At 38.8% G+C, this 13482-nt stretch overlaps 1 protein-coding gene across 2 annotated transcripts; it reads right to left on the bottom strand.

The window, feature by feature from the left end:
- Positions 1–42: 42 nt before the first annotated feature.
- Positions 43–12646, bottom strand: pdk3a (pyruvate dehydrogenase kinase, isozyme 3a). 2 transcript variants are annotated; one of them, XR_015775317.1, is made up of 12 exons: positions 12259–12646; positions 8879–9020; positions 8692–8763; positions 7586–7770; positions 7410–7499; positions 6192–6269; positions 5464–5540; positions 5229–5330; positions 5040–5147; positions 4822–4935; positions 3482–3696; positions 43–698 (listed from the first exon to the last, which is right to left on the bottom strand). XR_015775317.1 is itself a non-coding variant. In XM_088071775.1 (12 exons), the coding sequence occupies exons 1-12, from the start codon at positions 12359–12361 to the stop codon at positions 664–666; spliced, it is 1227 nt and encodes a 408-aa protein (XP_087927901.1). In that variant the 5' UTR covers positions 12362–12646; the 3' UTR covers positions 43–663. The 2 variants fall into 2 exon arrangements, 1 of the variants encoding a protein (XP_087927901.1); XM_088071775.1 differs by having other exon boundaries at positions 3576–3696.
- Positions 12647–13482: the final 836 nt, after the last annotated feature.

Here is a 13482-nt window from a genome sequence, read left to right as displayed (position 1 = left end):
GTGCATTTCACCTTTTCATCAAATCACGACAGACGGCTCACACACGACAGCAGTTTTCTTTATTGTCTGGTTTGACAAGTTGATCTCATGCTAAATCACATTATCAGACTGCTCTTATCACCTTTTTTTGGTATATGTTTACATTGCATTAATTGCATATCTTTGCATGAGCGCCTCCACAGTGAGGAGTTCATGCATACAAATACATTTGTTTAAGCTGGAGGTACAGTAGGATGGAAACAGTGATCACTCCACACTGGCTGCATGTACAGCAAACACATTATTTATAGTTATGTACATAATATCTTCTAAAATACCAGAGGTACAGAGATGGTCTTTTACAGTAAAGGTCGACGACTACTGAAGATAAAAGATCCTCGGGCCTCTAATTTACACATCGAAATTTTGACAAAGATGAGAACTTTGATAACAGTCCTTAAATGTGATGATTATGACTGATTAAAGGAGGTGAACCGAGGCATTTAAAATGAAGACGAGTGTTTCTAAATAATGTGTCTATAAAACTTCCTTTACAGCAGGTTTGTCACTGGGGTCTCTCAGTGAGACTGGCAGGTTACAAAGGCATTGGCAGTGATGAAATCGTTCAGTGAGGCTGAAAAGCGGAGAACCTACAGGATGAGGACGCTCTCCGCTCTGAATTCTTCATCTACACTCCTTTCTTTTCACATCAGATGGAGCTGAACAAAATGAGAGAAGGAAGTCATTTTAGATTATTGTAATTCTTAACATATGGTGCCAGGTTTGGGCTATGTTAAACTTATCTTTTTCAGAAAGTCCAAAAATTATATTGCTATTATTACAGTTTTGAGAGTGCAAGTTCAGAACTAGGATCCCACCTGATTTTATTTAATCTTCCACTAATATGATTGTATGAAAGACATTTAAAGGTTAAATATATGTCAGGTCAGTAAAGTGCATCAAAAAAGTTCCTGATGGTGATTCATGTGATAAAATCGAATGGTGTGACGCACCAAAAGATTGGTTACAGATGCGTAACGTTCACTTGAGAGAAAAAATTCTGCTCTGTTTTTCTGACAATAAGGTTCAGTTGGTAACTTTTATAAAGAATACTTTTGATCATATTTGCTGAAACTCACTTTTTCCTGTCAGTAGTACATGACAGGTAATCTGTGATTTGTGAGATTTAGGTTCTACTGCCTCCTTCCGAGTACTCCTAATGATATTTGCAAAAATTCACAATGCCTAAACAATAAAAAACAACAAATCAGAGCCAGAAGGGCTCTCTAACAAGTCAATCATTGCTTGCATACACGCGGTCAACAACGCAGGCTTCCATGACAAAGACAAATAAACAGAAAAAGACAGACAACCAAAACTTGCCTTAACTAGTACTTTCAAAGAAGACCAACGTCTTGTCTGATTGGTTGTTTTTTTCTGGCATGTCAGATTCTGGCAAATGTCACTAGAGCCAAGACAAGGCCTGAATTTTTCACATATTATCTGTCACATGTGCTACTGTCAGGATGCAGTGACAGTTTCAGCAAATTGGACAAAAAGTTGTTTGTTTGGGTTTTTTTGTTTGTTTTCTAAAGATGATTATCTCGTTAGATCAGAGAAATACAGAGGCTAAAACTCCTGAAATGTCATTTGCGTAATACTACTACTACTACTACTACTACTTCTACTACTACTGATAATAATGATAATGATAATTATAATAATTTAGACAATTAGTAAAAATGAAAAAAAAAAATAAATAATTAAAGCAATTTAAAAGTTATACAACATGGGACAAAAGGAGCTACACATGAGAGAGAGTAGAACAATTTTTCTTGTATGCAAAAGATAATTATTTTGTTAATTAAAATATCATCTTTTGGACTTTAGGGACTCCATAGAAAATTAATTAAGAAAAAAAACAGATTTTTTGTCATGAAAACTTAAAAAATTCTGAGATAAACTTTTGTAGTTAGTTAAGAAAAACAGGGCAAATTTTTTCCCCCAAGTGAATACATTACACAATCCTAATAAGTGCCACTTAAATTTTTTCCCCTGCTGACTTTTCCAAACACAATCTCTTAGAAATCATTTGAGAAAAATCATTAAAAGTAATTCTGTTACAATGTCAAATATAATAAGTAGTAAAAGACAACAGTGTAAACGCCTGCTAAGGTAGCTATTTCACTGTGATCCCTAATAAAATAAATTAAACTGTCAGGTGTTGATTTCCTGTTTACTTCAGCTGTATCTTCTAATGTTGTCCTCTTCAATAAAACCAAAATGTACATTTTAAAAATACGCAAGCTTTGTTTCAAACTCATTCAGAAGACTGTCAGGGTTAGTTAGTAATACAACAAGTGAGTCACGAGGCTGGCTGGATGAAGCACTGTTAGGGTCACAAGTCCAAGCTGAGAGCATGTATCCACCATGGCAGGAGTAATGAGTTTGCAGGATGATGTAATGATGTATTCCCACTTTTATAGTCCTTGAAAGATGTGGCAGGTCCATTCCTCTCTGTGCAGGTTCATACAATACATCATGCTGGTGTGGCTGAAGCTACTAGGCATTTTCTAGGCATCCTACAGATGCTCCTTTGGTCCTTTAGAAGTTTTTAAATCAGGGTGCAAAGCTGGCGTAGAAGCAGAAATGTCTGATGAAAGTCAGTATTGCCAGTCAACTGAATGAAGGTGGGAGTTCAGTGAACGTCTATGAGACAAAATACTTTCTTTCTGTAATATTCTTACATTATAAATTAATTTCAAGTTGCAGTAGAGCCTTGAAGGCAGATTTTTTTAAACATCAAATATGCTAGAAGTAAGGCTTTCTCTTTTTAAGATGAAACATAACTTCTTCATCTTTAAACTTGATGAATTGCTTCCTATTCTTTTTTCTTTTTTCTCATCTATAGGCAATCCTGTTTTTCCGTGTTCCCAAGCTTCAATACAAACAGGTCTTTGCTATGCCAATGACACACTGGCCTACTTGTGCGTTCAGTCAAAAGTGTCTCCCAAAGGAAGGAAATGAAACCTCCTCCTCTTCCAATTCGCACTGAAACTCAAACCCCCCCCTGACTCTGCTTGTGTTTGAAAGGGAGAAACTGAATACAAGCCTTCACTGACGGTGAGAAAGACACTCAGCAGTGCGAGGCGTATTCAGCTACGGGGAGCGGCGATCTACTCAGCAAAGAGGAGTCAGGCTAGACTGCATGAGACGGAGTGAGAGGGGACGGAGGTGCAGTGAATTTAGCCTGAAGTAATGGGAGAAAATCGAGTCAGTATTATGACAGAGGGAATCTATAATTTGGAGGTTCATTTTAAACCATCTTGGGAGAGCCAGCGTTAATGCCACACCAATGAAAGCTACGCTGATGAATGTCATTGCCATTGGGTACAGAAACAATTCAGGGTCATCCATCTTTTCCGAATCTTTAACCACCGGAATGTGAGAACAAGTCTGATCTGAAACCAAGTTATTACCCAAAGGCAACATTTCATCGTACATGCTCTGGGCAGGAGGCCATTTTGGCTCCCAGCAGAGGGGCGGGGCTAGCAGGGTCAGGCAGAGTTATCTGTTGGCTTTGTATTTGGACTTGCTGGCATCACGCGGCTCTTTGCTGGGGTTGCTCCAGTCGTCCGCCTCGGGGCTGGTCTTGTAATGCCGCCACGCTGACTTGTTGAAGACAGGAAGACGCTCGAAGGACTCACTGGAGAGGGCCTTTAAACACAGGAACAAAACGGAGAACATAAGAACTCACAGTTATTTACTTTTAAAGGAAGAGTTTGATGACGCCAAATAGAACGCTGAAGCCAGAGACGATTAGCTTAGCATGAATAATATAATAATAATAACAATCATCATAATTATAACTTTATTTATATAGCACTTTAAAAAACACTTGTTTACAAAGTGCTTTGACAGAAAAAGCAAAGGCAAGAACACGGGGGTATTATAAAAATAAACATTAACACACATGCGAAACAAAGAAAGGTCTAGAACAAAACAAAACAAAAAGGCAAGAAGAAAATGCGCATAAAAATGTGGACAAGAAAGTTCATAAAGCATCTCGAAAAACAGTTAAATTACTCAATGAGTAAAGTTTTAGAAAATATCAGAATAAATGCAAGAAAAGACGATAAAAATAATGTAAGAAATAACAACATCATATCAGTGGAAATAAAACAAAGATAAGCAGATAAAATAGTGACAATGTAACAGTGACACTTCCATTAATGCACGGATTAAACAGAAGAGGTAAAACATGTTAAGTTTTAGGCTTTAGGTTGAAGTTTCCGCAGAACTTTTGTTGAAAAGTAAGATCCTTTGTGTTTAACCAGAAACAACTCTGAAATCACCATCGCCAGCCCCACTGGACCTTATCCCAGGCCTATCTTACTCGTTAACAAAAAGGTCTTCCTCTGTAGGGATCATTTCCAAGATGTTATCAGACTCTCGTAACAACAATCTGAGCCTGCCATTGGCAAAAACAAGCACTTTTAATGATGCACGTAGATAGTGCAAACATGCCCTGAGCGGCTGCATTACAGCCTGTTAAGTGGCTTTCAGCTGCAGCGCTCTTGCTCAATACTGGACCAATTTCAAAAACTGCTGGTCCAAAAAGTCACTTAGACACAAAAACATTTGAAAATAGCATCCTGGTTGACAAAGACTTAAGTTACCCTTTAACAGACAGATGCCAAATTAATTCTTGGCAAATAAGGAGAAATGAGTGCTTTTCCCAACATATTAAACTATCTCTTTAGCCTCTGACGTAGCTGAGTCATGACTTCGGGAGACAGAAATACATTACAACATGCTCTACATTTGACCAGCTCACTTTACCTTCAGATAGATGACAGCATCAGTGCCAACACCCTCCATGGAGTAGAGTTTCAGGTCCCCCTGGAAGTATCGGGCATAGAGCCTGGAAATGGGCAAACCGTAGCCAAAACCAGCCTGGAGAGGGGAAGGAGAGTGAGAGAAGTATAACAAATGTATGGGCAAAAAAAGGTTTGGAATGGTGACCGGGGTGGATAATGATGTGAATTTTAGGAGTGTACCAATGGGACAGCTCCTGGCTCCAGGCTTGGTGTCGGAGCAGTGGAGTACATGTAGTTAAACAAACGATCTATCTTCCTCAGAGGGACTCCTCCTCCTCTGTCGCTGATCTGAAGACAGGACATGAGAGAGATGGAGCAAGAAAGACACAAATATTTGTCTAATGATGTGTGCACCTGTGTCCGCTTTACCTTAACGGAGAGATCTTCTTTACCCAGAGTGACTTTTGCCTTCACTGGCGGTAATCCCTCTTCGCTGTTCTCGTGAAGCTCCACTGTGGCTCTCATTGAGTTCTGCAAACACCCACAGAGTTAATTAACTCAGCTCAGCACAAGTCCTTGCAGAATTATACTCACATTCACATTTAATTACATTCAAAGAGCACTTAACTAGCTGAGTTAGCGCCACTGATGCTGCAGTGCTCACCTTGAAGAGCTCGAACAGCATGTGGAACAGATGAGAGGGTACATACACCGCCTGGATGGGCTTTTTTGGGGCCTTCACTGGAGGACGAGAATGAAAGAGGTGTGTGAAGATCACAAACGGAGCCGGGTCTTTTGAAGTTAATGAAATGGTGAACATTATGATCATCACAAGGCTAAATCTGGACGCCAAAGCTGCACCCATACGCTCTGGATCAGTGGTTCCCAACTGGTGTATGCACGGGGTCCAGATTTTGTCCTTAGTCATTGATTCAAGGTCCAAACATAGGATAAAATACCACATATTCCACAAAATGTATATAACACGCCAGCGTAGAACACAATGAAATGAAACATACTGCAAGAATATAGTGCAATAACTTCAAACTTAAACTGCACTGCGGCCAAAAAAGTGCATATTATTGCTTCAAGATCAGTGACATAAAATTACTGTAAAGAAACAAATAATACAAAGATCAGGGCAATAAACAGCAGCTGAACAGGAGAAAAAAAGTACTTCAAAATAAAAGCCCAGGATCAGAAATTCAGAATAAAGTGTGTTTTTCACAAACATGTTCGGGAGACACTTGCAGTCCATTCAGAATGGACCCATAACCCACTAGTTGGAAACCACTGCTCTAGACAGACTGGACAAAGTACACTGTTTCACTGCAGATTACAGGGACAAACAGTCAATTGCATGGAGCACAAAAAATAAATTAAAAATCTTACTGTTGAACTCTTCAATCTTCAGATCGGGAGCTGCCAAGTAGTACTTCTCACACAGCATCTTTGCCGTGTCGTAGGCATCTAACGGAGGAAAACAATGTGAGTCAGAGCAGAACCAGCACAATATCTTGGTTGTTTACATTTGGATTCCTGTTGCAGGTCATTAATATAGCTCCCGTCCCTCGCTGGGTCACTGAGAGTACAGCTTTGGAGCCACGCTGCTGGAATTCTTTAAAAACTATCATTATGTAAACACGGCGTTTAGTGAAGACAAACTTGTTTGTTTCGTGTCACTGCTTAGAGTTGCTGGTTTTATGTCTCTGTTTCATATAAACACCAAGCATATATTTGCAACAAATTTCAACCCATTCAGTGGCTTCAGAGTGTGTTCACTTTTTTGCACTCTTTATAGTAGATTTAAAGGGGCTCATTTTCAGGTGCATACTTGTATTTTGTGTTTCTACTAGAACGTGTTTGCATGTTTAACACTCGAAAAACACTTTATGTCCCTCATACTGTCTGTGCTGGAACACCTGCCTTCAGCCTCTGTCTGAGGTGCTATGTTTTAGCGTCCTCTCCTAAAAAAGGAGTCTGCTCTGATTGGGAACATCTCCAGGTCTTAAACATTTCGGCGTCTCTGCACCCTCATAGTACGGCTGAATTCTCTATTGTGAAAACTCACCAATAAATGCTTCTAAACCTCAAACTTCACAGCCGGACATGTTTCAGCAGGAATATGATCCAACATAGGGAAGAAATTAACAAAAACTGGCAACGAAGATTAAGTTTCCTTACATTAAACTGTACTGTAGCATATGTCCATAAAGAGGTGTGTGCCTTTTGAAACCACATGTATATCCAATTGATTCAATTTCCCACAGACGAACTCCAGTCGGGTTCTAGAAACATCTTGAGGATAATAAAAGCAAACAGTTTGGAGAGCCACAGCAAAGAGTCTGAATTCTAAATGAGAGTTTTTGACTTTTAACCAATGTGCAAAAATGTTTTTACTTTGGCATTATGGGTTATTGAGTTTAGAGTGATGGCAAAAATGTCAATTTTATCCATTAAAATCAAACGAACAACACAATATTGTGCACAAAAAGTTAAGGACTTCTACCGATATAGATGACAAAAATATCCCCACAGATTAAGAAAACAGCACTGCGCTCTATGATTACATATTATAATGATTGTGTTAACTGACGGTTTTAAACTCACCTCTGACGACTTCAGCCACACTGCAGGTGGGATCAATACCGCCTATGTGTTTTGGATGCGCAGGGTTTGTGTCGTTACCAAACAGGAGAGCTGCACAGAAGGACACAGAAATAAAAAGTCAGCTGCAGAAAAAAGCTCAGTAACAAAAATGAAGACAGTATGTTACTGAGACTCACTGTGCTGGTTGATGAGCATGCGGAAAGAGATGCGGTTGGTGTAGAAGCGGTCGAGGAAGTACTGAATGTTGCTGCTGATAAAGGGGTCAAAGCCAAACTTCTCCTTGTACTCGATGACTCCCTGAGCCATGGTGGGAACCACATCGTTGTGACGGTTGCGGATCTCAATCATGAGCTCCAGGAAGCTGAAAATAAATTAAATAAATATAATGAAGGAAAATAAACCCAAATTATTATTAACACACTCATCAGTGAGCAACCTGTCATGCCACTTTGAGATCGCACACATATTTCTATCATTCGAATTGTGGAATGGGTTGGGTGATGGGTTGAAGCAAAGCACGAACATAAATCAATTTAAAAAAAAAAAAACAAAAACAAGATATTTTTGGCAGGTATATGGATGAGGAATGGTTGTGTTAGGGGTGTTTCTATTTATTTTGTAACACTGGGGGATATTTGGATTGTAAATAAACCTGGAATAGTTATTTATTAATTTAACTGGGCGGAAAGTAAACTGGGAGTGGTTGTTCATACACTAGTTGTAAATAAATTTGGGAATTTGTTAAAATAATACAAAGAAAAAAGTGAAATGGGGTAGGGATGTATAGGTTTTACCTCTTCCTTCCTCTTTTCTCACACTCTACTGTTATTTTGTTTGTTTAATTTTTGGTTGAAAATAAAGTCATTATTTCATTCAAAAATAAAAGTTCTTGATTTGAAAATCAGAAAAAAAACTGCCTATAAATTACCAATTTTCACTTTTTTTGCTATTTTGAAGGCCAGAAAATGATCAGGAGGAGCGCTTCTTTCATTTTCCACTGACCCTAACAGTTCTTGCTAGTGTGCTCTCTAAGCAGACGGCCTTATACAATTTCCTGTCTGTGTTTATCAGTTATGTGTCTGTTTATCACACAGACTTGGTTACAGTATAAATATGCACCGTTACCTGTGCAGTCAGCAGAGATCTATGCGTGCTAAGTGGATTAGCTGCAGCAGACTCCAGACATTACGCGAGTATGCAACAGCTGGCTGGCTCACAAATCTGTCCTTACCGTACATAATATTGTACTTATGAATCTTTGATAAAGGCAATATTCACTCACTCATTCAAAGCGTGTGGGTCCTCTGGCTTTCTGTTCTCGTAATCCAGCAGCTCAACAAAGCTCTGCATGTACCTAATAAAACAAAGAGGTCAAAAGGCAACTTTTACACACACCCGTATCTTATCACTACTGTAAACCTTATTGTTTGAGAGCAATATAATGTGTATTTCTCAAGGAAGCGTCTCACCATTTCTGCACCAGTCTGACAGAAGGCTGGCTGAGCAGGTTGTCAGGTAGCAGGTTGACCTCTCTCATGGTGTTAGCCAGTCGCACTGGCAGCTCCTTACGCAGGAACATGTAAGATGTTTTCTCACAAGCATTGTCCCTGCCTGAGGAAAAAAAAAAAAAAGTTACTGCCTTATGGTTGTGTGCCTCTGCAGACCAGTCAAATGCACTTATAGTTTACAGCCATGTCTGTCCAGACTTCAAATTCGGATGTCGCTGCAAAGACACTACATATTCTAAAACATAAATGCTTCACACGGAGCACAGAAGATCGAGATATCATCATAGTGTCAAGGTGGACACCCAAGATTAGTGTAATTCAGTGTATCTCCCCTTCTGTTCCTAACATGTAATGTTGATTTATGGTTAGAAAAGTGTTTATGCAGAACATTACCAAGTCAAGTGAAGCTGAACTTTGACCATTCATTCATGAAATGTTATCACTTCATCATTTTATCCCATTAGATATTTGCGTGAAATTCGGTCACAATTAGCATATGAATTCTTGAGATATGGCCAAGGGCATGTACAGTGAGGTCATAGCGACCTTGACCTTTGACTACTAAATTCTAATCAGCTCACTGTTGAGTGCAAGTGGACGTTTGAACCAAATTTGAAAAATTACCTCAAGGTGTTCCTGAGGTATTGTGTTCACGAGAGTGAGACAGAGCCACAGTGACCTTGACCTTGGAACAACAAAATCTGATCAGTTCATCATTGAGTCCACGTGGACAGTTATGTCAAATTTGACCAAAATCCCCCATGTTCTTGGGATATTGTCTTCACAATAAGGAGACAGACAACGTCATAGAGACCTTGACCTTTGACCACCAAAATAGAGTCAGTATATCTTTCAGTCCAAGTGGACGTTTGTGCCAAATCTGAAGTGATTCCCTCAAGGTGTTCTTGAGACATCACGTTTATAAGAATGAGACAGACAAGGTCACAGTGACCTTTGACCTTTAACCACCAAAATCTAACCAGTTCATTACTGAGTCCAGGTAAAAATCTGTGCCAATTTTCAAAAATGCTCAAAGTGCATTCTGGAGATTTCATGTTCATCAGAATGAGCAACAAACAACTAAGTCATGTCTACCTGCAACACAGATGCACAAAACAATCGCTGTTTGTCAGAGTTACACGATTAAAAGTGAACGAAATATCTTAAAACTCTGGTTGAGTTTTCACTTGTAGGAATTAACTTTTCCTGTCAAGAAAAATATTCTGGATCTTGTCTTGCTAGTCATAGTGGCTTATAGATTGCAAAATCCACCTTTCTTCTTTCAAAACCACAACACCTCTTGGGCGTGACAAACCTTTCCAAAAAATAATGGAGTAAATGCAGTTGTTATCATTATTCAAACATTCCTGAAACGCTTTGTTCTCACCCTGTTACAATGACGTGAATAAAAAAAGATTTCACATGTGACTGGTAGAGGAAGCAAACACACCAGCTAAAATATAAGCATCTGGTTGGGAGCAGTTTCATTTTGCAACCTTTAATATGATACTTTAAATTCTGCTAACTGGCTGGAAACATATTTAGTGCCCGCCAACATTCGCTGTATAAGGAAATCATGAATCTTGCTACAGAGACAGAGTCATGGAAAGGTTAAGACGATTTATGTTTTAGAACTAAACAGGAAAAACTGTCTGTGGTGTAATGATGAAAGTCTTTCACAAAAACAACAATGACTTTGCTTTTTTTTTTTTTTTTTTTTCCCCCAGCTCAACTAAAATGTAGTTTCCACAGCCCAGCCAAATTCACACAGAAGCGTGTGAACCTTTTTGGCACAGAGAAACACTTCACACGGTGAAAATCTGTTGGAAGAAAACGCTTTCAGGTTTTTCTAGATAATAAAAAAGAAGCAATGGCAAACTCTGAACAGATCTTATGATGCAAAGAAATGTTCACAGCTAACAGGAAGCTCTTTGGGCTGAGTGGCCCTGTGAGTGACTTAAAAACACAGACACACAGATTTCTGTGTCTTTGGAGTGAAAACTACATTAGCTGGCGGAGAGAAGGGAAACGTCCGATCGTCGCTCCTCAAAGGAGCGGCTTCCCCTTACTCAGCAATATAAAGGGTAGGCTCCACAGTTATAAAATGGGGTAGTGAAAGCACCAAACACTGACTCAGCCCTGGGATGACACACTGCAGCTTGCTGACTCTCCTTGCATGATGTCTCATTTGTTCCCCTTTGAAACACACCTATGCCGTCTGCCCTACTGCTCCCACAGAGACGTGATCGAACGAGACCCTTGGCGTGCATTGCTCAACGCAAAGCATACGCTTCCTGCTCTTGCACATCCAATGCAAAGCTGTGAGAAGAAATTACGTAACAGAGATGACTGTGATTAATCAGAGATGGATTAAGAAAAGGCTTGAGTGTAGCTGGCTACAGTGTCATCTTGTGTTTCAAGTCTCACGTCAGAGTGTTGTACAATTATTGACACAACATGCGGAAAGAAAAAACACTGCACAATGGAGATGTATCTTTCAAGTTACTTTCATTGGTGTACTACTACTAATGATAACTTTATTTATATTGCGCCTTTAAAAGCAGAGTTTATAAACTGCTTTGACAAACAAATCAAAGGCAGAAATGGAAAACTTTGAAGGCAATACAACAACAGAAAGCCAAACAGTCCTACTGAACACAAGCGAGACGAAACTGGAGTAGAGTTTGGATAAAAATTCTTAAAAAGCAGACAAATGCTGCAAGATGCAAAATGTTAATATAAAATAATACAAACAAATATGCCAAAAACAATAAGAGCAAGCAAAGGAAATAAAACATGGATAAAATAGGTAAAATAAATAACATGAAATGAATAAAAAGACATCACATCAAAGCAAGTCAATAAAATGGATTTTAAGAAGTGATTCAAAAGAGGTCTAATGAATAATGCCCTGAAATAAGCACCTGAGGATGGAAATAAGCCTGATAAGATGAGTAAACATGAGTAATTTAACAACTGGGGTGTTCATCCTCTACTGATCATAATGCTGCAGTGACAATACCTGCGTGGATTAAGCAGTGTGTCACATGTCCACATAGTAAACAAACCTGCAACAGAGAGCTGCCATCAGAGTACACAGGACTGTTTGTGCTGTCATGGTAGTGACATTAAACACCAAATTCAGACGCCATGTGACCATAACTGAGTATAATGTTTCATGGCAGCTTGGAGGAGACTTCTACTATTAATAACAATTCAGAGACTGCCTGTGACACTTCAACTTGATAGAAACAGTGAAGAAAATTGTAAAATACAAGGCCCCTGGTTGTCTTCCTTATCAGCGAGCCCTTCCTTTAAGATATCAATGCTTTGATACTCACCAAAATCCAAAAACTGCTTAATGGAGAGCGGAGAAGGAGAAAATCTGGAGTAATACTCGATTTTGGGGTTTGTGTTTTTCAGCAGAGACACGAAAATCCTCATTTTGAAAGTTTAATGATGATGCCTGGATGCGACCGAGAGAATGAGATTCAGAAAAAACGCGAGCATTTCATCCCCGGTGCTGCTGACAGACACACGGACAGTCCTCCTCTCTCGTCGGCGTCCACATCTGTCCCAGCCCGGCCTCCGGAGGACACGACACCGAGTGATGAATAAATGTCCATAAGGGTCCAGATAGGACACAAACAATTTGCTCTCAAGAGGGCTTCCTGGGTCTACATTGTTGGACACTCACGGGAGCTCAACACTTTCAAGCTAGCCGGAATCAAACATCAACTTCCTGTTCCGGGTTTTCAAAATAAAACTGTCAAATTCAGCTAATGTGAAAAGTATTGGGAATAATAATTGGAACGACTAAGTAGTAAATTTGATACTTTTTCAGGTGGCATCTTTTGTAAATTGTTTATATTAGCTTAATTAATGTTGATAACTAATGTGCACATAGATTTCTACCTAAAAACCAATTTATAAGAAAAATGTTTGGGTTGCCATGTTTCTATAATGATAGCATAATAGTAGTAGTAGTTATAATACTAATAATAATAATAATAATAATTATGATAATGATATGCACCTTTCATACAAGAAATGCAGCCCAATGTGCTTTACAACAAGGAAATTACATGCACCAAGTACTTCACATGATAAGACATAGAGGACATAATGACATAATAAAACCTGCATGTAAAAGTAAGAGTAGAATACATAGAATGCATCTTCACATGAATAAAACCCACTTGATAATACCAATAAAAGTAAGATTAAAAAATAAGGATAAAAATAGAATGTACAGAATACATAACATAAGGTGAAAAATATAACTCACTGAGATAATATTAATAAAAAATAAAGCTAAAAATAGAGCTTATAAAATGCAGAAAATTAAGGAAAATGCAACATTTCAAAGAGGTGCAGCAGTGCATAAGTGTGAAGCAAAATGCAAGCAGTTAAGTCAGCGCTGGTTAAAGTTTAAAGTAAAAAAGGTAGGTTTTTAATATTCTTTTAAAAATATTTAGCGAGGTGGCTTCTCTGATATCTATAGGTGGCATGTTCCAGAAAAAAACAGGATCATTTAACCTCTGACCTCCTGGAAAAGCATTTAT

Source organism: Plectropomus leopardus, chromosome 21 (genome assembly GCF_026936395.1).
Source record: "Plectropomus leopardus strain MGB_pleo_1.0 chromosome 21, ASM2693639v1, whole genome shotgun sequence".
NCBI classification, from domain to species: Eukaryota; Metazoa; Chordata; class Actinopteri; order Perciformes; family Serranidae; genus Plectropomus; species Plectropomus leopardus.
This window is presented reverse-complemented; position numbering and strand designations above follow the sequence as displayed.

Excerpts from the sequence above, each read along its gene's own strand:
- pdk3a (XM_088071775.1), bottom strand. The coding sequence starts at position 12,361 with ATGAGGATTTTCGTGTCTCTGCTGAAAAACACAAACCCCAAAATCGAG. Across the intron at positions 9,021-12,258 it reads TAAGCAGTTTTTGGATTTTG|GCAGGGACAATGCTTGTGAG; the intron begins GTGAGTATCAAA and ends TTTTTTCCTCAG. Across the intron at positions 5,148-5,228 it reads AAGAAGATCTCTCCGTTAAG|ATCAGCGACAGAGGAGGAGG; the intron begins GTAAAGCGGACA and ends TCCTGTCTTCAG.